Consider the following 27,373-nt stretch of genomic DNA (forward strand, 5'->3'; position numbering starts at 1 on the left):
TCTCACTTTTTCAGTGTCATGATAGTCAAAACTATAAAAATATATTGTTTCGTCTTCCATTGAAGTTGAGTATATAGTCACATAAGTTTATAAAAAGGACTATGATAAAAAGGTACCAAGAAAAATTGGGAGTAGATCTTTGATATTTCTTAGTTTTTCTCGTTGATTTCTTAAAACTCATTTGAGTGCCTAAATATCTCATAATTAATCTAGAGAGAGTGACATTATAATCTCATTATTTTATATTGAAAGATTGATTTGGTTTGCTCCTGATTTTTTTTTCTTCATGTTGAAGGGTGTTTTCACATATATTTTTTTTCATAATTTGTTTAGTATTCTATCACTAATTAGATTAACTTATACTCTTAGATTATTTATAATAAATTTAATGTTAAATTATATCTTATTTTATTTATATAGAAAAATTATATTATGTTGTTTATCGCTTTCATAGATTCAAAATTTTATATTTATTTTTTTCTAATAAATATCAAGAATGGAGTGTCCGATCACTTTGAGAAGCATGAAGACGTGTAGAAAGTTTACTAGGTTGGCGATTAGTTGTGTGCGGAGGGAGAGGTAGACATGACATGACACCCTCTATATTGAGAGAGAGAGAGAGAGAGAGAGAGAGAGAGAGAGAGAGAGAGAGATATGGAGAAGAGGACTTAATGATTTCACAAGTCTTAATTTAAAAAAATAAAGGGATGAGAAGGCAAAAAAAAATAAGGGTACGAAAAGAGGTTTGCGAATGGTTGCGTGTGGAGAGATAAGCACGACACTCTGCTTATTCAAATGGGAAATAGGACTCATTTCACAAGCCTTAATTGAATGACCAAACTGCATCTTTAAAATTAAAATTAAATTTAAAAAAATTATTAGATTGGATTAGACCACTAAAATGGGGTGTATCGATTCATATTAATAATATATTATATCTAAAAACTTAAGATGTCTTAACCCAACAAGTACACATTAATTAAGAAATTATTTTATCAAAATAATCTGCACAAAAATTGAACTCAGCACCATTTCACCTTAATGCCAATGTCGAATTTTTTTTATGAACACAACACTATTATTATATGTAAAAACCTAAAGTCACTAAAGTAGACATTATTTTAATTTGTATTCTGTTCTTAATAGGATCATTTTGTTCCTTTCTGCTGTTGAACGGTGGAGGGCTGCTCTGCTCATTACAACTCCCCACAAGTTCTTCCTGCTACTTGCTAATCCTTCAAACTGGTCTCGAGAGGTTATCGGATCGATCCATGCTCGATGGTGTCCGAGTCCAATAATTTTTGGGCTCGGATCTGCATTTGATCCTACGGTGACACGTTTCCTGGATGGATCCGACCCGATAACACCTTGCGAACGAAGGATCAGCTAGCCATCTGCCAAGCGGGCACGGCACGTGCGTCGTTCTGCGAAGGGCACAAACCCACCGCAGCGCTCGCGCTCGCTTCTCCTCTCTCTCGCTCTCTCTCTCTCTCTCTCTCTCTCTCTCTCGCTCGCGCGCACCGTTATCATGCTCGGTCGATTAGTTGCGAGGAGAACAGCAACCAAAGCTCTCCTACAATGCCCCAAAACCATCCCACTGCCCGTCTCCGCAGCTCGGTGCTTCGGGACCGGCGGCGGAGATGCCTCCTCCTCTCAGGAGCGACTCGCCCTCGACATGATCCGCTACGCCCTCGGCCACGCCAGATCCCAGAAATCAGGTCCCTGACCCTTCCCCTGTTCTTCGATTGTTCCCCCGTTCGTTTATTTTGTAGATAGTTTTCAGGGTTTCTGGCGGCTCGACCCGTTTATGACTTGTTTTGGATTTGCAGGTGATTCGTATGCCCACGCGATGCTGGTTCTGGAGCAAGGGTTGTCCAATTTGAGGGGAGTTGTCGGAGCCGGAGGAGCTGTGGATGGGGCTGGTTCGAGCGACAACGCCATGGTCATGCTCATGCTCGCCATGTCCACTTTGCACTATGAGAGGTTATTACTTACTCTTCTCGATTGCGGTGGCTAATGTTGCTTATGAGTACTCCTTAGATGTGGAATGGATGATTGCGATTTCATGTGCAGAGGGGAGCTTCGAGATGCTGCCGAGAAGCTCGAGATGGTTGGCCAGTTGGGGCGAGCCTCCTTGGATCTCAGAGGTCCGCCGCAACTTGATTTTTGTCTTCAAAATCTTGTTTTAAGAAAATTGTAAATTCATCGATTAGCATTTTTTTCTTGTGATGTCCTCATAGCCGCATTCTCAAAGTCCTAATATTTGAATTCCCTTGCCAGGTATTGTTTTCTTTACGTGATAAGCAAATTTATGTTTTTATTTTTAGTTTTTGGACAACTTCATTCCACTGTATTATGAAGTCAGAGATCAGCAATACAAGCTAAATTTCTTTGCTTAATTTAGTGATAATAAATTTGAGCAAGGCCTTTTCTGATGGAAAGCCTATAAAGGCTTTACACGCTCATTTGGATTTGTATCTATGATCTAAATAATTGCATTAGTACTTATTTATCCTTTTCACTTTTTACCTTCTGAATAAGCAGTTGCAGCTTGGGAGAGTCGGGTAGGGTTAAACTTGGAGACAAGTGAGGTATGTAATTTGAACTGCCTTTTTTCTCAATAATCTTCCGATAGATTCATTTAAAGATTTTCGTGCAATAGGATGTCACTTCAAAGCTGGTCGAAGATGATTGTTCCCGTTTGCTAAGAACCAGCACAGAGAGTGGTTTACCTGTGTCGGAGGTCACCAAACTTCGTGCTAAATACATTAAGGGTCTTGTTGATCTTGTAAACGGGGATGTCAAATCAGGTTTCTTTTTCTGAGTTCCTCTTGGAAAATTTAAATATTTTTTTATGATTGAAGTTAAATGATATAAAGAGTCAAATGAGAAGCGAGATAACTTGTTTTCTTTTTCTCAGCGGAGTTATCTTTTGGTGGTTCTAAGGACTGTGGCCTGGAAGAAGGTGAACATCAATTTGTTAAAACATGGCTAACATCAAATGAGTAGAAGGAAAAAAAAAAGCTTTCCTACTCGACTAACATGAGATGCAATTTGCCCTTGATGTAGGAAACGGCCTTCTTTCTCGAGGGGAATTTTCACATTGCACTGGGAATTTCTCATTTGCAAAAGAGTTATATGAGAAAGCACTCTTGACTTCCGAAGCCAGAGAGACTTCCAGCATTACTTATCTAGCTGCTGCTAATATGGTTCCCGAAGAAGTTATAATCGGAGCTACCTGTGCCTTGGGGCAGCTTTTATCTCATTCAGGGTAATTTAGCCGTTGATCTAAAATTTAGCTTTCAACGTCTATATGATTAACTTCATATATAAAAAAGTCATTCAACTGTAGCTTGTACGTCAGTATGTATTATAACCCAGGGCATATAGAATTCTCGTTGTTTATATAGTTTATCTTGATTGTATTGTTTCAAATGATATACAATTTTTAGCCCTACTATCTTGTGATTCACCTTAATCTAGTTTGCTTATCCACTCAGGAAATTTGAAGAGGCAGAAGAACTGCTGACAAAGGCTCTTGTTAAGGCTGAAGAACACTTTGGTTTGTCGTTTTTGCCTTCTTTAATTTTTTTAATAGTTTATCTGCTTTCTGTTTGCCACATAGTGTTCTTCGTTTTGACTTAGGTTCAACTCATCCAAAGGTTGGTGTTGTGTTGACTTGCATAGCCATCATGTATAAACATAAGGCACAGATGGAAGCATCGAGTTCTATACTGATCCAGGAGGTTAGCTGATACTTATGCTGCATATAATGATTTTGAGTTCTTTCCCCTTTGCTTCAGACAAGAAAATATTGTGTACATAACATCTTAAAATTAAGCTCCCACTTTGTCCGATTCTCCCTTTCACTTTCTGAAGATATCTCAAAGATAACCAAACCCTGATGATATACTCAAAATCTTACCGAGCATCCAAACCATGATATACTCAAAATCTTACTGAGTAGGAAATTGTTCACTCCCTTTTTTGCAACGAAATTTATACAAGTTGAACCATCAATAATCATTTTGTAGTTAGCACTCATTTCAGAGCGTTGCAAGCTATATCTTAAAATGCATATGTTTTCTAGTAAACAAGAACATACATCCCACTGTACAACATATAACTCTGTCCACTATTGACCAAGTCTAGGATATATAAGGGTTTTGTTTCTTCAAGTCAGTCGAGGTCTTTTGGTTATGAGCATGGCTAAGCATTGATGGGTATCGAAGGGGACTTTGACTTCTTTGTATCTTTTCTTAGTATGTACTTTGATAATACGATTTGCATTGTTTGCTGAACCATTTATATTGACAAGTGGTTACATGTTTTGACAGGGACTATATAGGAAGGCCACAGATTTGCTCAAAGCCCCCTCCTTGGATGGTGAAGGTACATGATATTTCCTTTATGTTCATTTTTTATTTAGATTGTTTGAGTTTTGACCAAGAGAACTTTTTTTGTATTTGTGCAGTTGATGTGCAGGTAGATGGATGCGACATAGTCGCCCTAGCAAGAGGTAGCACCCTGGACAATCTTGTTTGTTTTGTTATGATAGTTGCTATTCATTCATATTGGTTTTAGTTCTAAACTAAAGCCTATCTTGTAGAAAAGTTTGACTTTTATGAGATCCTGTCCATTCTTAATCTATGATGATTCAGTGCATTAATTTCCATCCTTCAAACTATCCAATCTATCGAGAGAAGCTTGTGTAAAACTCTAGTTTCTCATAATTTTTGGTGAAAAGCATCCAAACAGTGGGACTCACTTTCCTCCCACAGTATGTGTATGAATTATCTCTTTCTAATTTTGACATGTTATTGTTCATTGCTAGGTTTGACTAATCTGTTTCCTGTTGATAAATCTGAAGGTGGATATGCAGATCTGTTATGCATTCAACAAAACAGAAAGCAAGAAGGGGAGCGAATGAAGAAGTGGGCTGAGTCTATGTGGAGGAACCGACGATTATCTCTTGCAGAAGCCCTGGAATTTTCTGAGCCTTCAAAATCTGCAGTTGTCGACACCCGAATATGCCGAGTCCTGTAGATCAGCAAAGCTTATAGGCTATCTAAAATGAAGAAGTCACTACTGGATAAAATTTCAGTAAAAGATCCAGTGCAGTTGACCCCCTATATCATACCGTCAGTTTCAAGGACGATGACCATTGCCCCTCTAAAATGGAGAAGTCACTACTAAATAATGATTCATCGTGTTTTTTATACTCTCACGGTGACAGACATCATCAGAAATTGCGTATCATGACGACTTTTGTATGTGATAATGTGGTGGATTTTGGAAATTTCTGCTACGAGTATGAAACTGAGATACACTGTAGTTGTGAGCTTCTTCTTTCTCCGATTCATAAACTATCGTGACAGAAAACTCTTATCAAGCTACGATTACATGATCTTAAAGACAACTTCCAGCTGAATGATGTGTTTGTTTCCAAATAAACAATCTGATGATTCATGGAATGCTGTACATTTGGATACTTGGAATCAGGAAAAATGCATTCGTGTTGGATCTCTGCTTCTCTTCCCTCTTCTGCTTCTTTCAATTTGGGTCTGCTTCTGCTCCATGAGGAACGCACTGAGCCGTTCTCAAGTAAACCACAGAATGCGTGCGTATGGAGAGCTCATCCATCATCTTCTGGCATCCATTAACCTCCCCCTTCATGAACAGAAACGAGATAATGTAACTCGTGGAAATGAAGACGTCTATACATTGCTAGATTTGTCCTACCGTGTGTTGCAGAGGAATCAAGAAGGGGAGCATAGAGAAGAAGAAGCCGGCTTCGCTTCCTGCGATGGTTTTGAGAGCCGACACTGCCACGCTCGACGGATCAAAACGGAGGAATTCGCCCTCTAGCCATTAGATTTCCATGTCAGAAGCCGTGCAGGGACATGGGTTGGGGGACGGCCGTTCACTGTACCTGATAAAGCGCAGAGGAGGAGCTCGATCGTGCGAGCAATGCACGGAGTGCGTGTGTGCTCCGAACCCCACGTCAGGACTTCCACGTACGACAAGGGCGTGATGCATGCGAGCCGCCAGTCCAGCCTCTCGAGGACCATCAATTCCATCTCTTGGATCGTGCTCGCCGCAAACGAATGGCTCAGGTCCTCCATCTAAATGTGCCACCAGCACGATCACCACCACCACTAAATTACATGTTAGTTCATCATGTGGTAACACTAACCTGGAGATCATACCACGACGGAATGGAGACCTCGTCCATCTTGGAAGCAATGGAGAGGCAGGCGACCGATAACAGGTCCACCATCCACTCTTCCCACCTCTATTCCAATTCAGCAACAAAAGAGTCATCACCGCAGTTGCTAAATGTCATCAAGAATACGGTGATGTAATTACCATGACACAGTTCATGGAGATGAATCGATCGAGGTAGTTCACAGCGCTGAAGGCGGTGCCGGTAGCCAGGTTTAACCGGCTGCAAACCTGAAGAAAAGAGAACGAATTCAAGATCAAGTATTATGGTTCACCAAAGAAGGAAGACGATGGCCTCCTTTACCTGTGCGATGTATCGTACTGCTCTGGTTCTTGCAGCGGAGAGATTGGAAGACTGCCGCAGGTAAGCTAAGTAGCCACGTCGGGGCGCATACTGATGCTCCCTCTCCAGGAGATCACGCAGGCTGTTATCTCGGTCTTCGTCGGCGTTGGGTGGAGGTGAAGAAGAACGTCTCGGTGATGGTGTGGGACTAAGAAGGAAGGGCTCCTCGTCGCACAAGAGGCACGGACCGCTGCTCTCCATCAAGGGAAAGAAGAGGTTCTCTGACATGCGAAGTAACTCGACGACGCCAACAGCCAATCTGCTGCAGCTTTTTATAGAAAGAGGAGAGAGGAGCTCTGCAGCGACAAGTACGCTATCGGTGGAATCTATAGTAAACCTGAGACTGCTACAGCTGCGTCTTCTCAAGGCTTACAGACATCGAAGGACGTCGATGCCGATGATGGATTGATGCCGTCTGAGGATTAAGGCCGAGCATGCGTGGGATGTGGCCAGTTTGGTGGGGCTTTAAGATGTGGGAGGGCGGCCCTCATGAACAGGAGTGAATGCTTGGGAGTATTTATATAGCGCTTCACATAAAGGGTTTGACCAATGGCGTGACGGTGCACGAGATGGGCCCTTCTCCTCGCAAGCAGTAAGTAGTAGCGGCGTGGTTGGGTTGGCACAGCCAAGCTAACACACGTTTGGACACCTCCTCTACAGCTCTACCGCCTGCGCAGAGTTTGTTTGGGTAGGAGAGACGGAGGGCAGATAAGGTGTTTGCTGAAATGTGTAACAGGGGACCATTTCACGCGGTTTGGTCTGGTCTCTCGTGGATCGTATGATTCCGTCAACTATAGGCGAAAACACCAAAACCTCGCTCGATATATTTTACGCTTAAATATTAATAATATATTTACACATAAAATATTATTGATCTGATAGTAATTTACTACCACACCAACTCATCAAAAACTGATTAGTAAATATTGCTGATCTATCTATATATCAACTTAACCTAATACATTAAAAAAAATTCAAATATAATTTTATTATAAATCATGACCTTAATAAGTCTTGAATACAAAGGTATTTTCCTCTTATACCAATTTAAATTTTTATTAGTGTTATTTTATCTAAAAGTTTATGATATATTATTTATATTTTTTGAATAATTATAGCAAATTTATAATGAGCCTGATTTGGACCCAATTTAATCGATTCAATGCTACTATAGTAATTTAGACCCATAACTTCCAAATCTCAAACCAAAAAAACAAAAAAGTTTATAGATTTCTAAGGTTGCATTTAATTGATTAGATGCATTAAACTAAGGTTTCAAATTATCTCTATTGATTGGTATTTATAGGTCCGATCAATGATCGATATCAGGCCATATAGCTTAATACTAATCAGTGTCATTATTTATGTATAAGCCAAATTTTAAACCTTGTGTTGGATAAATAATTTGCACCGACAAAGTTCATCATAAGCCTCGTTCTCATCATGTCTGATAGATTTGAGTCCAACCCACAAAACGGTAGAATAGCTTAGATGTGCGAAGAAGACACAGGACATGATGTCAGTATCACACCGTCCAAAAACAATACCTCCTCAGAAGGTTACTCACAAGCACACAAGAGACGCCCAGTCCGTCCTGCTTTCAATGTGGTGGTGGATTAATCTATATGACATCCTCACCATCTGAGATGAGTGATGACGAATGAACAGCTGAACTGTAATTTCCCTGATTTTTCTGAGGAATTAAATGTAAATTAAAATTATTTCGGGGAATAAATTGTAAGAGTATAAAATAAATAAGGGTTTGCTCTCTACCGTCTCTCATGTCTCTCTTGGAAGGAAAACAGACGTTGCGTCTGTGGGAGAGAAGGGAAGAACAGATAGAAAGAAGAAAGAGGTCTCGACTGTGAGGAGGAGGAGAAGAAGAAGTGGAGAAAGAAGAACTAGAGAGAGGATCTCGGGGATGGAGCAAAAGGAAGAAAAAAATAAATGAGAGGATAGAGAGAAAAATTAATTATTATTATTATTAAGAAAAATATATTGAGGACTCCTTTTGATGCAAAATGGATTTAGATTAAGCTCAGACAAATTATATTAGGTATGATTTTGAACTATTTTTGTATTCTTATTATTTATATTTATGTTTTGAGTTATAAATTATCGAATCATGATTTCTTAGTTAATTAGATATTTATATTGTTAAGGAAATAAATAATAATAATAATGATATTGGAAGAATAAGGAAAGAAAAGATGATAATATGTTATATTGAGGATATGCCATAAATATCTGATAATTGTATGTCTTTAGAAATTATAATTATATGTGATTTATATGTTTTATAGATTTTTGTACCATTTAGGAGTCTTACAAAAGAATTTAGACGTTTATCATTTGCAAAAGCACATGATTTAAATAATTATTTTTTTATGTTATAAGCATCTATTGATTTATGTTATCTAATTCGTATAAAAATATCTATTCAACCACTATATTTGAAATGCATTAAATAATATTAGTTTTGAAATGATGTATTAGTTTTAAAATGATATGCGAAAATAGGATTTGATAAAACTCTTAATTTTGTAAGAAAGTAATTGATATGTTATCTTTTATGATAATTGTCTAGTTAGTTATGACGCAAGGAGATATATGTTATCTACACGAAAGGGGTTAAACATAATTGTGAGCCTTGTCACGAGATATAACGTAGTTGTATCCATTAATACTATTATAAAAACATGACATTAATTATATTTATATTCTCATTATGAAAATATATTTAAATGCGTCTTATGCTTTGAAAAGTATTATTAGTAAACCATAATTTCAAATGCATATGTAAACTTTATAAACATAAAAAATATTTAATATTTATATATATTTCAAAAGCATATGTTAAATATATAAAAAAATTAATTATTAAAAAAAATATTTATTTATAATAAGTTTTAACTTAGCATATGAGTCGTAATGCTTACTAACATATGGTTTGCTCATAAAATTATCTCTAATTTTTTTAGAGTACGTAATAAAATTGATTATTGATTGAATTATATAATTTATTTATTAAAATTACTGTACATTATAATTACTTTATAAATATATATGTATATATATTATTTGGATTGAAATATTATAAATTTTTAGAGTTGTTGAATATATTAATTGTCCTATAAGTAGATTGATTATGGGCTGAGTTGTGCGATTAATGTCATGTGAGTTGATTAATTAAGTAATAATTATTCTGTAGAAATTATTTGTTTTGGTTCTGATCTTACATTCTTAAATAGAAACATGTAAAGTTTTGACATTGTACCATTTTCAACCTTCCGTTAGATTTAGAGCGTTACATTTTCAGCAATTTTCTCTCAAAGACAACAGTCTAAACATCTAAGATCTCATTCCTTTTGGCATGTAACAATCTTACAAGTTCTAAACAATGGGAGATGGAGCTATTATTAATGTTCCAAGGTCCAAAGCAAGCGCACTACAAGCAGAAAAGCACTGAAGCCAAGTTTGACCAAACCAGAATGCACTAACCAAAATGCTTTCTTGGGATGATAGTTCACCTAACTTGAGAAGAAAGGAAAGGAAATCTGAGAACCTCTTCCTTTATAAGCTGTAAAGGACCTTTAGCCATGGAGGGTAAGGTATCACTATCATCCATGTCAATGAAATATTTCAGCTTCATCATCTAGTCGGTATACAAGCGATCATTAGTATAGTACATGATAACATCCAATTCAATCGAGTAAAGCAAAACATATGATGCATATCCAAAAGCCTGAAAGGACTGCATGTAGGCAAGCACACGCAGTCTTCCATCATTGCAGAGGAGGTGATGGCGAAAATACTCATCCTCACTCCACATCTTTCACTTGAGCCTTCTGTATTGAGCTCAAAGAGTGCAGCACAAAGCTAAACACAGGTACGGGAAGCTTCTTGTCCAAGAGCAGCCGAACCCTTGGAGATCTTCTCGGAGGAGGCAAGGTAGGAATGCACGAAGTCGTCGAACCCGCCGTTGCTCTCGCCGGCGTCGTATTCCTCCGGGGGTCCGGCCAATGGCGGCACCTCCGCGGCGTCTCCACGATCGAGGTAACGCACCACCTCCCTCGTGCCTGGCCTGGCCGCTGCTGAGGGGTGGGAGCACCAAAGCCCCACCTTTATAGCCACCACCGCCTCTTCGCGGTCGTAGTCGTCGCCCAGCCGGTGGTCCACCACGTCCGCCCACCGCCCCGAAGTCCACCGCTCCCATACCCAGTCCACCAGCACCAGCTCCTCCGGCAACGCCTTCGGCTCGACAGGCCGCCGCCCGCACACCACCTCAAGCACCAGGGCGCCGAATGCGTACACGTCGGAGCTGGTGGTGGCTTTGCCGGTGCGGGTGAGCTCGGGCGCGAGGTAGCCCAGGGTGCCCACCGCGCGGGTGGTGCTGGGGTTAGCGCCGTGGTCGTGGAGCTTGGCCAGCCCGAAGTCGCCAAGGCGGGGGTTGAACTCGGCGTCGAGGAGGACGTTGCTGGCCTTGACGTCTCGGTGGATCACGACGTTCTCCCACTCCTCGTGAAGGTAGAGGAGCGCGGAGGCGACGCCGCGGAGGATCCTGAAGCGCTGTGGCCACGAAAGGACCGGCCTTGGCCGCTGGCCGAGAGAGTCGTCGCGAAACAGGAACTTGTCGAGGCTGCCGTTGGGCATGTAATCGTACACCAAGAACAGGTCTCCGCGGCGGCGGCACCAGCCCCGGAGCTGGACCAGGTTCCGGTGGCGGAGCCGCCCCACGCTGGCTATCTCCGCCAAGAACTCGCGGATCCCCTGCCTTGACTCGTGGGACACTCGCTTCACCGCCACCTCCACCCGCGAGCCCGGAAGGGTCCCCTTGTAGACCTTTCCGAACCCGCCGAAGCCCAGGAGCTGTTGGTCTCGAAACTCCTCGGTGGCTCGCTTCAGCTCCTCGTAGGAGAAGCGATGCGGGCCGCAGTTGAGCTCCCACGCCTCGATCACATCGGCATTCTTGATCCAGTAGAAGAGGTAGGCTGTGGCGGCGGCGGCAGCGATCAGTAGAACAAAGGTCGTGACAGAGATAGCGACAGTCAAGGTGACATTTTTCTTCTTCGGTTGAGGCAGCGACGGCAGGGAGGAGAGTTCGAGGGATCGACAGGCGCCCTTCATCTTAAAACTCCATCCGAAGAGGTAATGGGTGCTCGCGAGCAGTCCAGTTGACGCCGAGAAGCCCACGAACATGTCGTCGAGGAGGACTGGGGACAAATCCACCTGAAACGATAGCAGCGGAGAACTCGGCTTCGTGGAGAAAGGGGAAAGGGTGACGTTGAGGACCTTCTCGGCTCCGTCGTAGTCTACCCAAGCCTGGATTGTGTAACCACCCTTGAGATTGAGGTCCTTCTTGACGCCATCGTTGCCATAATAAGCGGCAGAAGCTGTCGGGTAAGAGACCAAGCTGTTAACGTCGACGCCGACGTGGTTATCGTTGACGTCGTCGAACTCGAAGTCCTGGACGGTGTCGAACTCCACGGCGAATACGTGGTTGGTGGCGTTTCCGACGTCGGAGGCATTCATGAGGCCGAGATACTGGCTGGGCAGGGCCCCCGGGAGCTCTTTGGTCGGCGCAATGGTGAAGGCGAGGCCATGGCCACCGAGCTTGGGGTACTCGGGCACGATGGCGAACGCGAAGGTGGTGGAGAAGGAAAAGGCTACGCCAGTGGTGGCGTTCCGGAACCGGAGGGCCGCAGGGTAGAAGGCGTGGCCGATCAGCCGGCTCGTCTCGTTCGTCAGCCGCAGGATCCCGCTGTTCTCGATCTCCGCCACGTCGTTCAAGCTCATGTTGCTTCCGCCGCCATCTGCATCGCCGGAGAAGCCTATGTAGACAAATTCATCTTGCTGGGCGGAAGCCGAGAGGAAAAGAGAGAGGAGAAGAGTGAAAAAGATTGGACTATTAGGCATCGCAGAGAGAGAGAGAGAGAGAGGATCTGGAAAACTCCTGTGAGGAGCTTATGTAGCGACTTGGAAGGAGGAGCCACTGTCGTGATGTGGAGATGATGGTGCCCTGTAGTGTAGCCACTGTCGTGTTGTAGAGATGACTTTTCGACTGTTGGATTATCACAGGATATTAGAGCAACGGCCAAGATCACAGGAACGACACGAACCGGAGGATGCCAAGGAATATTTCTGCATTCAAAAGCTGTAGAACAGTGTCGGGGCGCACGTGATCCCTTTTGATGCCCGCTCTCTTACTCATCGAGTCCGAATTCACCGACAGCGGGACGGTCGACTCCTGAGGGGGCCGGAGTTGCGGGAATCAATTCCTCAGGTGGTGGGCCTCAGTTACGGGGGACGAATAAGTTGGAAGGGCATCAAAAGGTCAACGTCTGGGCTAACTGGTCAGAAGTCATCATCCATATATCCGTTGACCTCAGAATACTGCCACAGTCTCCACGTTGATGCGTGTTTTCATGTTCATTAAGCTTGCTCAGTCGACCAATGTTCTTATATGACTAATGTATAGCTTGTCATCTGTGTGTTAGACAAGGATATGCATAGATATAATGATCCAGCTTAAGGCTTATAGGGAGGATTATGGACTTTGCCCTCTCAGTGATTGCTTGAGCCATCAGCTCATCTTCCGATTGTTCGTGCCCTGATGCTGGCTGTAGCTATCAGGCAAGTACATGTTGCACATGTTTCACAAGATTGTGGTGGCAATCCCAATTCCTCCACCAATTCCAAGACACATGCAAACGGATTACGTTGATCAGACTGCTGAAAACTATGACACCACTTCACCAATCGACCTAAATGCTTGTGGCAGCAAAGTTTGACTTCCTGTCACCGAGTTTTCTTTAGCATATCGGGAACAGAATTCATGAACACAAAGCAAGATAACTTTTACACCATTAGTATGGCACAGAATGTGCTGCTGCTAATCCATCGCATGCATCAAACACTCGAACAGATGCTGCAGGCTTAACCATAGAAGGATCCAGTTTTGATGGCATCCGCATTGGCGTCGCCGAGTGCAGCCTCGCTCAAGTACTTGTCCGCCAACTGCACCCTCTTCACGTTCTCCTGCTCCCTCACCAGCATGTTCCCATACTCCATCAGCTTGTCGAGCGTCATCTTGGGTTGCTCAAACGTCGGCGGCCCTTCGAGCGAATTGACGAGCTTCTTACCCACCTTCTCGACTCCAATCTCCGCCACCCATTTCCTCACCTCGTCATCGTAGACCCTGGCTCTGAGGGCACCGAAGAAATCTGCATGTTTCCAGCACAACACAGATAGTCAGATGTCTTCTCTTTTGTTGACAGTCGTCCAAATCTGCATGAAGGCTTACCGATCGACTGGCCTGGGAAGGCATCAACGAGCTTGACGATGTCCTCCATGGGGACGTTGTCAGTCCTGAAGATACCTAAGCAGACACCGATCCGGTCCTCCCTGGTCGGTGCCCAGTAGAACTTCTCCATGCGACCGTCGCGAATGAGAGGAGCATACAGCGTGGAGAAGTCATTGCCGGTGACTATGATCGGGACGCGGGCGTTCTCCTGCTTGTTGTACATCCCCGGGAGCTGCACGTTGGTCGGGTTGTCGGCGATGTTCATCAGGGTGGCGTTCACCATCTGGTTGTTGACGGTGTACTGGGTGGTGCCGCCCAGCCTCCCGGCACCTGCGTCGAGATCGTTGATAAAGAGGCAGCACATCTTCCCCTTCTTGATGATGTCTGCCGCCTCTCGGTACCGTTGCCTGATCAACTTTGCCGGCTCTCCCGCGTTCCCACTCTCCAGTTCTCCGGCACTCATCACGATAGGACTGCAAGCAAACGTCGAAAGGGTAGTAAGAGATGTGAAGAGGTAGAACATAAGCAAGCAGGAAACACTTACTTGATCCCCATCTTGGCAAAGACGAGCTCGCACTGGAACGATTTCCCCTGACCTTTGCCACCCCATATACCCAAAATGAGCGGAACCTGTTCGACGTTAAACCAGTCATCATCTCATGGCAGGAAAGAAGCATCAAAGAGAGGACGAGCTGGAATGCTGGACTGCTGACCTTGATGTTAGGCAAGTTCATGAAGTTCTTGGCGATGTGCACGACAAGCTTGTCCATGAAAGCTGGTGCGATGTAGTATCCGTCCATGGTGTTGTCGAAGTTGTACCTGTCACATATCATCACCACGTACAGTCAAGATTATTAGCTGTCCTAAGAACAGAGTACGTTGGTGTTTTGGTTCTTCTTACTGGCGGAGACCCTGGCTGATGTACTCGTAAGAGCTCATAACGGGGATGTGGGTTCCGTCGCCCATGGGAGCTTGGAAGAGAGTGTCGACCAGCCCCTTCCCTCTTGTGATATCCTGCTGGTCATCGGATACATCGGACGCGAGGCCTGCCCATCTGTCGCTGCTCGTCTGCTTCGACTCGTCGAGATCGGCAGCCAAGACCTTGAAGCTAGCAGTCGAGACCCGTCCATGTCTCAGGCCGGAGTTGGCTTTCTTCAGAGCACTCCCGAAGAAAGCCGAGCTGGGGACAGAAGCACCTGAGCTTGACCCATGCGGGCTTAACTACACGTAACAAAAGTGCGAGCATCAAACGAGAAGAACTCTACTCCTTCATAAACAAAGCAAGATGTGAAGCCTAGTGCTGTTTGGTACCGGCACTCGGTTGACAGCCCCAACGGTGGAGACGGCGGCGGCCATCTGACAACCAAAGGATCAAACGGTGAGGAAGAGCTGTTCGGGGTGCACCAAGGATGTTGAAAACGGGAGCTTATATAAGGCAGGAGATGGAAGAAGCGATGTTTCCCGTGTTTGGTATCTTGTGGTTTTGGTTCACAGGCTTGGACGGCCACAAACTCGGGATTGGTGTGGATTAACGTGGCGCCATGGCGGCCGGCTGATGGATCTCGGAGAAGCTGTGCCCTCGATGTCGTTTCTTCCCTTCCATTCCTTGTCCTTGTCTACGTTTCCTCACCATCAGTTCCTGAAGAACGACTCGCGTGTTCTGAGTGTCGGAATCATCCTGTTCACTTGTGCCAAGTTACCAGCTCTTTCTCTTTTGTTTGTTTCGCTTTCTGGTTGTTTCCGGGCTGTTCTAAGAGGGATTCGGCGTCCTTTTGCATTAATCTCTGAGATCATTTCACAGGCATGCACGCATTGATCATAAAACCATTTGCCTTCGAAGCAACTTCTTCAGCGCGGCTCTTTGCATCATCGATCTGTTGATTCCATTGCTTTGCCCTTAATGGTTTCAGATGACCAACTTTATCTGTGAATTCATCTTTTTCTTTCACGTTCATAAAAGGTTGGAAAATGAGAAGCATAACAACACCTCCTGTAGCAGTTGACACCTTCAGGTTGGAAAAGGTTCTACAAAAAGAACCAAGTAGTTTCTTAGCAGAGCCTATAGGAAAGTAGTACATGCTAGATGGCAGGATCAAGAAGCACCTCATTTCCAGAATTCTCAAATAGAGTTTTCTTTTCTAATACCTAAAATATCCTCACTCACCAAATTTTTTTTTTCATTTTTTTCTTCTTCTTATGGATTAGTCCACAGGGTAAACTAGTCTAATTACAATATTTATATACTGCATTACAGTGTTTTCAATAATAACATAAAAGTATTTTAACATTGTATTACAGTGTTTTTCTAGTATTATTGAAAATACTGTAATGTAATGTAAAAACACTATAAAATATAATATTTTATAAAATTTGTATATTATGTTATAATATTTTAATTTTTTTATATTACTGAAAACACAATAATTTCTTCTCTTTTTTTCTTATGGACTAGTCCAGAGGAAAAACTAGTCTAATTACAATATTTATATACTGCATTACAGTGTTTTCAATAATATCAGAAAAGTATTTTAACATTGTATAGCAGCATTTTTATATCATGTTACAATATTTTTAGAATTATTGAAAATAAAAATATTATGTTATAGTATTTTTTTAACTCTTTTACAAAGTTTTTCTAGTATTATTGAAAATACTGTAATGTAATGTAAAAACACTATAAATATAATATTTTTTATAAAATTTGTATAAAAATTTTATGTTATAATATTTTTATATTACTAAAAACACAATAATATCTCTTTTTTTTTCTTGTGGACTAGTCCATAGGAAAAACTAGTCAAAATACAGTATTTATACACCACATTATAGTATTTTTAATAATATCATAAAAAGTACTTTCACATTGTATTACAGTATTTTTTGTTGAAAACAAAAATACTATGTTATAATATTTATAACTATGTTACAATGTTTTTCCAGTATTATTCAAAATACTGTATTGTCATGTAAAAACACTATAAATACAATATTTTTATATTATATTTTCAGATCTTTGAACGAAAAAACTCAAAAGCTTTTTCTGAGATATAAGAAGAAAATTCTTTAGAAAACAACCCATGGTTTCCAAGCACAGTGACCGATACATCTGCATGCTGGAAGGAAGACGTTTGTTTCTGTGCAGGAGGTCTGAATCCGAGATTGCTCACCTGCTCCGGTTTCTGCAATACAGGAAGATGAGCAATAAACAAGAAGCATACAGTCAAAATAGTTTCAAGAATAAGCTTCAAAATACCTCATCTAATATCTCTAAAAACCCACAAAACACTGCATCTCGTAAGCTGTTATCGAATTTATTTAGTTTCAATTAATTCATGAAACCCCTCGGAATTAACTGAAGCGTGCATCTTCTATATGCATATCATCAGCTCCAGTCAATCACCAAGAACAGAAAGAAATATTGACGATTAGAGGAGGGTGAGGTCAATTATATGCATGTTTTATTGTGTTATGGTATGTATGTCACAGTGATATATTCATAATAATTATAGTATTTTTTATAATATATTCATATCATTTATTATTTCATTCTATATCGAAACTAGTTTTTATCAATGGTGTCATCTTAGCACTATAAACTTTTTATATAATTATTTTAAGGATCCTAAAATGCAAAAAGAACGATTAGAATTACCAAACTGATTTGTAGAGGATTAGAGGGATAATTAATCACAATAATTCGATACAATTGTTCTTCTTTTCTCTTCAGATGCGAGATCTAATATAGAAAATGGATTTACCGGTACAGGATACGCTTGCCGTAGATCTGGTCGTCGTGCGTAGAAGACACCTGCAAAAGGATTTTGATTGGGAGTCGCATCTCATCTCATTGAAGCTAAGGGAAAGGGAATGTATCTGATCAACGCTGCTGCATTTGAGATGTCAGTGTTCGTGTATTATATTGCAGCGACCGGGTCGGAGTGCCGGCCTTCAATCATAATTAACGGTGACCTACAATGCCACGTTTTGCTTTAAGATTAAAAGAGATTGCCGGCGTCGGCTCTTAAATTAACTCATTGTGGGCCAAGAAAGAAAAGCCCACATAGGCCCAACCCTAAGAATAGATTTCAGTGGGAAAAGAAGATTTACTCGAGTGAGTGGGTTATCCAAGTGAACCATATACTTGTTATTTTTCTCCTTATTTTGTGGATCCTATAGTTTGTTGGATTAGTGTCAGGTTTAAGTTGTTAAGCAAGAGCTCAGTGTATATTAAACTTTAACATACCCTCTCATCACTGACAAATTAGATGTAGTTTGACATGTGAATTAAATCTAAGTGAGAGAAAGATATTATATAACTATCAATTAATCATAGATAAAATGGATATTATATAATTATTAAACGATGAGTTATACCATTATAAATATTTTGATTTGATTCGTCACAAATCCCAAAAGTATTGAGTGGTTGAGAAAGGGCTCAATTAATTACTTAATTTTCTTCTGGATGAAAAATTAATAAAATTTGGCATCAATCATGAATGAAATAAACAAAGCTAATAATGACACGTCAGAGTCAACTTTGCATCGATTAGCAGCCATTTATTTCCACTGCAAATTTATGGCTATGATTTCTTGATCCATTGGAAGGAGGAGACACCAAGTCCACTAAGGTTCTTCAAATGTACATCCCAACTACTGCTTGACCTTTTCCAAACAAAGCATTTCCTTGTCATAGAACTTAACTACATAAATTGTTGTGGCTCAATTGTCTCTTCGGAACTGTTCTCTCTCTCTCTCTCTCTCTCTCTCTCTCTATCCCTCTTCTCTACACTTTTTATAATTTCCTTGTAAAATGACTTACATGTCTTCTTCTTAGATTAGCTTAACACAATTCTTTGCTTTCATAAATTGTATTAGTTCATTGATTGTTAATTCAAATTACGAAGATAATCCGATATAGAATTACGTAACACTTTAATAATTAATTTAACAATATAAATCTTGAGGAGGAACTATATGGATAGAAAAATTCTCCGAGGGGTATCGAATGTTTGTGCCTCTATAAATGACAAAAAAATAAATTTTAAATAATCTCTTGTTGGATTAAAAAGAAATATTTATTAAAATTTGATGTGGCTACCTAACATATAAAGACATCCAAACATGGAGTCTTAATTGGAGGGTGAATGAATATTGACTTTGTACAACAATCAAAATGTGAAACAAAATATTGTGAGAATGAGACATGAGTCTCTATTCACACACTTAATTCTAGTCTCGAGTCTTTATGACTCGAAGTAATAGCTTTGTTTTCCACAAAAGTAGATCTGCTGCTGCTGCCAGCCATAAAAATTGAGAGGCTCACAATGGAGTGGTTGTGCTTTCTAAAAAGAATAACAATAATGAAGACGACAACAATCGTATATTATTCAACACAGTTGTTTTCAACGGTTTCGGTGGGCAGTAACTGCTGCTGATTGACTCCATCCACATACACACTTGCTTTCTCCACCCTCCCCCACCCACACTCGCTGCAAAGAGATTGGCAGAGTAAAGTAGGTAGGAAGGACGAGGAGAAAGCGACGCTAATGCTGTCTTCTCTCCTCGACTTCGTCTCTCCCGTGATATCATGCGTCGCTCAGCTTGATATCACAATGACTTCAGGTATTTCTCTCTAACTGTATATGATTAAGAGATGATTGTTTTTTATCATATTCAACGTATTATGAACATTTCGAATTATAATGATCCGATTCGATATATGTTCGACGCATATTTTATCGATTGTAAAAGAAATTATTTAATATAAATATGGATTATTAAGAAAAGTATATATATATATATATATATATATATATATATATATATATATATATATATATATATATATATATATATATATATATATATATATATATATATATATATATATATATATATATACACACGACTCCACCAAGATCCCGTTGAAGAGCGGTGAGATCGAAGTGAAGGACAAGTGCGACGCTGGAACCAACCCCAATCCATTCTTTCTTTATTGGCACCTCCATGCCTCGTTCTTCATGCACGTGGGGGGATTGGGATCGAAAAACGAACCCCGATCGACGTTTCCTATCACATCCCGAATTTATAAAAAGAATAATAAATCAAAAATTTGTTATCCATAATTTATATAATAAACTCCCTCTTTTTCTTTTCATTCGTCTTTGATTTCAAATCATTGTCTTTACAGTAGTAGATATTCTATTAGCTAGAAAAATAACATCTTCTTCACAGAGTTACAAGTCTCTTCCACCCAAGCTTCAGATCTATTACACAATAGTAGATTACTCTGAAAATAAATATAAAATAAAAACACATCAGCAACCATACATGCTGGTAGGAACCTTAGAAAAATCATAAAAATAATCTTCAATATTCATGAAATATAAACAAATATCAATAATTCAATATGAAAATATATCTATTCATCATAAAACTTATGCATCAGAAAAATGATTATAATTTCTTGCATAATAAACAAAATCATGCATCAGCCACATGCAACACATACATAATAACAAAGGCGTACATCACCCAATGGTGCGCTCTCCCAACAGCGGATGGAGAGGCATATTCCACAGGATGGATTCCTCCCAACAGCGGATGAAGATAATCCATATCGTACTCCCAACAGCGAATGAAGTGGTATCCCTCACCCGCCCAAGTGGGGACACGTTCCTCCCAACAACGGATGGAGGAATCGTCTAACCATCACGTCTGACGGCTTGCTAATCCCTGAAGGGAATCGCCATACCTGCCCTCGGCAGGGATACATAAACATCCATGATCATTCATTTACACTCATTCAATCACTCATGCATACATCAAGAAATCAATATGATTAAATATTATGAGAGACTATACTTGATGTAAATCTACTAGACTATGTTCATTGGTGGCTCCGCACTATGATGGGCCCGTAGCTCCTTTCACAGGTTGCACTCCCAATGTGAACTACTAGTCTAGTCACATCTACTACATGATACTTATCATATCAATATCATAAACATAGAAAACCAATAATCATTTTCAAATGACATCTTCAGATAAAACCTTTAAATTCATCATATCATAAAAGCATTAAATATCAATATCTCAATAGTCCTCAATCAATCAAAACCCTAATTGGAATAGCTCAATTGACTTAAATCAAACTCAATTCGATTATGATCTAACGGAACCAATACCAAATCCTTATGAACCAGTCTGGAATCACCCTAAACCGGTCTAATTTAGATTTGATTGATCTCGATTAGGTCAAATAGGTTTGAACCAATCAAGTTAGTTTGGAATCACCTTAAATCAGCTTTAACTGATCAAACCTGTTTGATTTCATCAATTAATGAGCTCAAACCAATAGAGAAAGAGATTGGACTATGTCGTATAGTACTAACCCAAACCGAACCAACCCACCTGAGTCTTGGGCGGGTCATATACATTGCATATACATGTTCCAAATATTAGGTTGAGTTGAGGTACGACGGGCTCTATAAAAGGAGCGACGATATGTCTAATACCAATCGCGTAGCTGGGCAGGCTTAACTTCATGGACTAGGCTAAGCCTCACTTATAAGTTGGGCTGGGCCTTACCATTGAACTAGGTCATTCTTGGCTCACGAATTGATCATAGACACATGAGTTGGGGTCGTATCTGACCACTTAGACTGAGTTGTACCTAGCCACATAAGCTGGCTCATGCTTAGCCACATGGTTGGGTCGTACCTTACCATATGAGTTGGGCTATACATGGCCACATGGACTGGATTGTATCTAGCCATATGAGCTGGTCCATGCTTAACCACATGGTTGTGTCGTACCTTACCGCATGGGATGGGTCATACATGGCCATATGGATTAGATCGTACCTAGCCACATGGGTTGGGTCATGCCTGACCACATGAGCTAGGTTGTACTTAGTCACATAAGCTAGGTTGTACATGATCACATGGTCTGAGTCGATTCGATCTGATCGATCAACTTCGATCAACTTGACTCAAGTCAGACCCCAATTAGACTCCTCTTATCAAATTAGATTTTAATATTTAAAATTATTAAAGAATTATTCAAATACATTAATTAAATCTTTAAATTCATGATCTAAAATTTAAAACTAATTACATTACAGAAATTCATACATAATTCTTGAAATATAGATATAACTAATTAAATAAATTAGAACTATTATACTAAATAAAAATTTTAATAATTAAATCAATATTAAAATTCACTTAAGCTTAAAAGATCAATACAAATCAAATAATCAGTCTAACATCACAAGTCAATTATTATTATTCAAAAATCATAAAATTTCGAAATTAAAACATCATTATTCATTATAAAATTGTAACAATCTTAATGTCAAGATTTCAAAACACAAATCAAAGCTAATTAAAAAGAAAGGATCCTATCTCTTTTTTATTATCCTTTCCTTGATATCATCTCCCAGATATCTCCCAGATATCTCCCCGAAAGGTAAGTAATAATTTAATTTTTATTTTTAATTTATTTTACATTTACTTTCACATATAAAAAAGTAATATAATATTTATTTCTTATAGTTCACATATAAAAATGGAATGTAAATTATTTACTTCCTAAATATCAAATCACTCATTAGGAAATAAATTAATTAATAAGTTAAATGATTAGTAGGATTCCTAACTTATCCAAATGATTAAGAAATCAAATTTAATCATTTCCTTAACTATAATACATAAATATAGAAGTTAATAATAAAGTAATATATCATTTATAGTAATTAATTTATGTTAAGAGAAAAATTATCGGTGATTAGATTGATCTACTCCCAAGTGGTCGGCATGATGTGGGGAAGACACCGAGGCAGGAGAGCCACCCAACGCTCACCAACTCCCTCCCCCACAAATGGGTGATCTTTTCTCTGTTCATGTCACATCGTTCGTGAGTCTATAAGAAGACCAGTCTGGTTCCCGTCTCTGCGTGTCTTACGCAAGAAGAATCTAGTCTCCTTCGACAAGAAAGAGAAGACAACCATGGCGGGTGTGCAGAACGGCAATTGCAGCAGCTTCGCCGACAGATGGTCTCTGGTTGGAGCCACGGCTTTGGTCACCGGAGGCACAAAAGGAATCGGGTACTCCCTCCTTCCTATCTCAGCCTTCGTATTCTCTGTCTCCAACCCAAGATGAGCCTCGATGACATTCTTCTTCTTCTCCCAGGTTCTGCATAGTCGAGGAATTGGCTGGATTTGGGGCAGCCGTGCACACCTGCTCCAGGAACGAAGCGGAGCTGAACAAGTGCTTGCAGGAATGGAAGAAGAAGAATTTTAAGGTCACGGGCACCGTCTGCGACGTCTCCTCTCCGGCCGACAGAGAGAGGTTGATCGAGGAGGTGAAGACCGTCTTCGATGGCAAGCTGAACATCCTCGTAAGCCCGCGACCACATCTTCTGTTCGACGAAATGACGATGCGGAAGGATTGATTTACCGAGTCCTCGTTTGTGCAGGTTAATAATGCGGGAACGGGGTATCCGAAGCCGGTCACGCAGTGCACGCCCGGAGACTACAAGTTCATGACCACCACCAACGTGGAGTCAGCCTTCGCTATGTGCCAATTGGCTCACCCGCTCCTCAAGGCGTCGGGAAGAGGCAGCATCGTGTTCAATTCCTCCATCTCCGGCATCATGGCTTTGGAGTTTCTATCCATCTATGGGATCACCAAAGGTAATACATAGTAGCGGTGGACGTGAGATGTATGTGGATTTGTCTCTATGGCCGTCGTCCTCAGCTTCTGCTTGGGCTTCTTCCAGGAGCACTGAACCAGCTCGCCAGGAGCCTCGCGTGTGAGTGGGCCAAGGACAACATCCGCGTCAACAGCGTCGCCCCCGGTGCCGTCGACACCCCGCTCATGAAGCCCGTAAGCCCTCCCTCGATTCATAGCCGCACACTAGTTGCAGTTCCCCATCCGAAACAGCTATCGATTTCTTCTTCTCCTTCTTCTGCAACAGGCGTTCGAGAACAAGGAGTTCGTGACAAGGGAGTCGCACAACGTGCCGCTCGGTCGCCTTGGCGTGCCGGAGGACGTGGCACCGGTGGTGGCCTTCCTCTGCCTCCCCGCCGCTTCCTACATCACCGGCCAAGTCGTCGTCATCGATGGAGGTCGCACTGTGAATGGTTACTACTAGAAATGCCCAAACAGTGTGTGGAATTAATTACATGTTTGCTGAGTTCAACCACGGACTGTAATAAGCAGATCACATCGTCTTGCAACTTCCATTTATCTATGCAGACTCCATGGATTTGTAACCTTATGTTCTTACTTGATTCCATTTCCTGTGTTCTAATTACAAAATGATGGTGTCATTTGCTGGTCTCTCATTCGAATGTTGTCTTAATCAGATAGGCATTGTGGTGGTGAGTTCTTTTTCGTTTTCTATCAAAAGAAAGATGAGAGGTGTGAGATCCACCTGCCTAATTATATAATAGTAGAATGGATTTGCTCCACCGACCAGTATCTAATCCTATAATGATGGAGTGAATTCCATCTTCTCTGAGTCTAACACTCCAAGTTTCCAATAAGAATCTTAATTTGGAATCATTATAATCATCGAGTCAGAAATGAATCATCCTAAACCTAGTGGATTGATATCCGAATTAAATATGATTTAAAATTCATGTATAAATCATCATTTTCAAATGGATAACTACTGTTTGTCCCAAAAACTTGGGACTATTAGAAGTGGATCTCTGAATGGAGAGAGGAAAGATCTTGTAGATGAATCGAATCACCCTCATGTCATCATCTCCCACTCACCAACTTGATGAGCAAGTCAAACACAGATCAATCCAACAAAATTGATGGGATGTTAAAACATTATCTAAAAGAATGAGTCACGCTTCAAAACATTGGGTATGATTGTAGGTTGGTGAACCAACTTACATCCATGCTCATGGCGTTAGGTATACTATCACTTTTGTCTGGGGACAATGATAGAAGCAATATCATCATTAATTTATTTTCTAAATAAGAGATTTAAATTGGTTGGTCCATGATTGCACGATTGATTAATCGTAATAATTGATGTAATAGTTTCTTTTATTTTTATTTTTAAAGATACTTTGATCCATATTGCAGTAGCTTATCAACAACACATTGGACGTATTCTTATAATTGAAAAAAACATACATTACTACTATATATTCTTATATATATATCCACTTTCAAACATGATTAATATTATTGTTTTTGTTTTAAAAATATAAATATGTGAAATATGAAAAACTTATTTTTTTAGTCCTCGATATGTGACATATCGAGGTATATGTCAAATTAAACATATACCTCGATATGGATGCTATGTTCTTATTATATGATGCGATGGGTCCCATCTTCCCTTATTCTATTGTGATGACAGACAGTGAAATCGATCAAGACAATGTGCCATACATCCACCATCAATCAATTGATTCTGGGAACTAATGAGATCTTATTAATACAAATCTAAGTCGATTTTTTTGTATGTAAATTTCTTAAGCTTGAACTCATTAAAATTTTTGGGTCAAACATTAGCTCCTAATTTTGACCAAACTTCGAAACATGAATATGTCGCGTTCAAACTTGGATCCACGGCGGTGATGCGTCCTCACCAACCCTAACAACGATGCGTCCACAGAAGTGCTCCAGCTTTGTTCGGTGGGCGGTCGCAGCTTTCGGTGGCTTTCCTCCAACCACCGAGAGGAACACCAGCCAACGTCCGACACTTGCAGCAAAGCGATTGCCTCTGATCTCTTCATCGCAGGAGTCTTAATCCTCCATCTACCGACCGATGCATTTTGCATTTGCTTGATCGATTAGTTCTCGAGGCGCAAACAAAGTCTTCTAAGCCCTAATTATTGAGCCTTACCAAACGACACAAGAAGAAGACGAAGCGCCATGGAATCCCTACCGACTCCCCCTCCCCAATCCTTTTCTCTCTGACCGTTCTCTCCCCCTTCTTCCTGACTTCTTGTGTATAAGAACGTTCTCGTTCGTCTCTCCGTGGAAAAGTAGTGCTAAGAAAACCATGGCGGACGGGGAGAACGCAGCGGGTAGATGGTCTCTTCTCGGAGCAACAGCCTTGGTCACCGGCGGCACCAAAGGAATCGGGTACTAACTACTATTGCTATTACCGCTGCTGCACAAAGAGCGTGCATAGAATCTGCTATGTTCTTTGCTGCATGGTTGACCTAAAGATGCACATCGTTGACCTTTCAGGCATGGGATAGTGGAAGAATTAGCGAGGCTCGGAGCAGCCGTCCATACCTGCTCTCGGAATGAAGCCGACCTCAACAAATGCTTGCAGAAATGGGAGGCGGAGGGGTTCAAGGTCACGGGATCCATCTGCGATGTCTCATCTCCAGATGAGAGAGAGAAGCTCATGGAGAAAGTTAGGTCCACCTTCGACGGAAGGCTCAATATATTGGTGAGTGTGCCGATTTCCTTTCGTTTAATTCTGCACATATATCTGATATAGAGATGGATTCAACAGATATCTGTGTCTCCTCTTCCGACTCACCAAAGCTGGTTTCTGGTTCTCCCATGTTCACAGGTCTGCAACGCTGGAACAGGCATCCTGAAGCCGGCTACTCTTCAGACCCCGGAGGACTACAGATACGTGATGAGCATCAACTTGGATTCTGCTTTCCATCTGAGCCAGCTCGCCTACCCTCATCTCAAGGCTTCAGGAAGAGCCAGCATCGTGTTCATCTCTTCTGTCGTAGGCTTCATGGCCGTGGACTATTTGTCCGTCTACGGAGCCTCCAAAGGTAGGTACTTCAAGATATGTGTGCGCTATCAGATTCTTTGTGAGCTCTTCAAGATGTGCATCACCTTCTTCTCCAGGAGCACTGAACCAGCTCACCAGGAGCCTTGCCTGTGAGTGGGCAGGGGACAACATCCGAACAAACTGTGTTGCGCCTGGAACCATCAGAACCCCACTCACCGAACAAGTAATGCCTTCCCCTCTGTTTTATCTCAATTCCTCTCTCGACCCATCTTGATCTGTCTGCTTCTTTGCGTTGCTTTGATACCTGAGACAAGAAGCGAGTAGAACACAGAGTAGCAGTTCGATTCGAAGGTTGTGTGACACAATACAGTTCTTTGGATGAAAACAGGGACTTCAGAACGATGATTTCGTGACGAAGGAGACGCATCGGATCCCGCTCGGGCGTGTGGGAGAGCCAGAGGAGGTAGCTGCTCTGGTGGGCTTCCTGTGCCTCCCTGCTTCCCGCTACATTAATGGCCAAGTTATTTGTGCTGACGGCGGCCGAACTGTGAACGGCAACATATGATCGACCCACAGTTGCTGCTGCTGCTGCTTTCTCCTCTCTGAGAGTTCATGCTGAGATGTGGTTGTCATGGTTGTCGTAATAAATTTACTGGCTGCATTGATGTTTGCACAACATTTAGTCTGACAAAAACAGACCCTATAATGCATGTGATTGCTAAGCTCCAATAATATGAGGATTTTGATGCCATTTGTCATAA

The 27,373-nt window shown here is 41.1% G+C and overlaps 6 protein-coding genes across 6 annotated transcripts; 3 read left to right on the top strand and 3 right to left on the bottom strand.

The window, feature by feature from the left end:
* Positions 1-1,431: 1,431 nt before the first annotated feature.
* Positions 1,432-5,334, top strand: LOC103999630 (uncharacterized). The gene is made up of 12 exons (XM_009421430.3): positions 1,432-1,718; positions 1,830-1,983; positions 2,074-2,147; positions 2,545-2,591; positions 2,663-2,810; positions 2,921-2,965; positions 3,070-3,271; positions 3,501-3,562; positions 3,646-3,746; positions 4,338-4,392; positions 4,475-4,519; positions 4,871-5,334. Exons 1-12 carry the CDS (start codon positions 1,529-1,531, stop codon positions 5,044-5,046), a joined length of 1,299 nt encoding a protein of 432 aa, XP_009419705.2. The 5' UTR covers positions 1,432-1,528; the 3' UTR covers positions 5,047-5,334.
* Positions 5,335-7,332, bottom strand: LOC135650400 (putative cyclin-D7-1). Its single transcript, XM_065169680.1, has 6 exons — positions 6,530-7,332; positions 6,370-6,456; positions 6,197-6,295; positions 5,933-6,125; positions 5,743-5,864; positions 5,335-5,670 (listed from the first exon to the last, which is right to left on the bottom strand). Exons 1-6 carry the CDS (start codon positions 6,794-6,796, stop codon positions 5,554-5,556), a joined length of 885 nt encoding a protein of 294 aa, XP_065025752.1. The 5' UTR covers positions 6,797-7,332; the 3' UTR covers positions 5,335-5,553.
* A 2,865-nt stretch (positions 7,333-10,197) lies between these two features.
* On the bottom strand, positions 10,198-12,485 carry LOC135581900 (L-type lectin-domain containing receptor kinase S.4-like). Its single transcript, XM_009421433.3, has one exon. The coding sequence runs from the start codon at positions 12,482-12,484 to the stop codon at positions 10,448-10,450; it is 2,037 nt and encodes a 678-aa protein (XP_009419708.2). The 5' UTR covers position 12,485; the 3' UTR covers positions 10,198-10,447.
* Positions 12,486-13,327: 842 nt separating this feature from the next.
* Positions 13,328-15,280, bottom strand: LOC135651014 (ribulose bisphosphate carboxylase/oxygenase activase 2, chloroplastic-like). Its single transcript, XM_065170781.1, has 6 exons — positions 15,183-15,280; positions 14,773-15,092; positions 14,585-14,690; positions 14,416-14,501; positions 13,872-14,344; positions 13,328-13,791 (listed from the first exon to the last, which is right to left on the bottom strand). The coding sequence occupies exons 1-6, from the start codon at positions 15,225-15,227 to the stop codon at positions 13,505-13,507; spliced, it is 1,317 nt and encodes a 438-aa protein (XP_065026853.1). The 5' UTR covers positions 15,228-15,280; the 3' UTR covers positions 13,328-13,504.
* Positions 15,281-22,823: 7,543 nt separating this feature from the next.
* On the top strand, positions 22,824-24,225 carry LOC135650826 (noroxomaritidine/norcraugsodine reductase-like). The gene is made up of 5 exons (XM_065170443.1): positions 22,824-22,983; positions 23,069-23,276; positions 23,355-23,571; positions 23,658-23,764; positions 23,856-24,225. Exons 1-5 carry the CDS (start codon positions 22,886-22,888, stop codon positions 24,030-24,032), a joined length of 807 nt encoding a protein of 268 aa, XP_065026515.1. The 5' UTR covers positions 22,824-22,885; the 3' UTR covers positions 24,033-24,225.
* Positions 24,226-25,493: 1,268 nt separating this feature from the next.
* LOC103999636 (tropinone reductase homolog At5g06060) lies at positions 25,494-27,363 on the top strand. The gene is made up of 5 exons (XM_009421437.3): positions 25,494-25,993; positions 26,102-26,309; positions 26,436-26,652; positions 26,729-26,835; positions 27,001-27,363. Exons 1-5 carry the CDS (start codon positions 25,911-25,913, stop codon positions 27,175-27,177), a joined length of 792 nt encoding a protein of 263 aa, XP_009419712.2. The 5' UTR covers positions 25,494-25,910; the 3' UTR covers positions 27,178-27,363.
* The last annotated feature ends 10 nt before the right edge of the window (positions 27,364-27,373 follow it).

Source organism: Musa acuminata, chromosome BXJ3-10 (genome assembly GCF_036884655.1).
Source record: "Musa acuminata AAA Group cultivar baxijiao chromosome BXJ3-10, Cavendish_Baxijiao_AAA, whole genome shotgun sequence".
Classification (NCBI taxonomy): domain Eukaryota; kingdom Viridiplantae; phylum Streptophyta; class Magnoliopsida; order Zingiberales; family Musaceae; genus Musa; species Musa acuminata.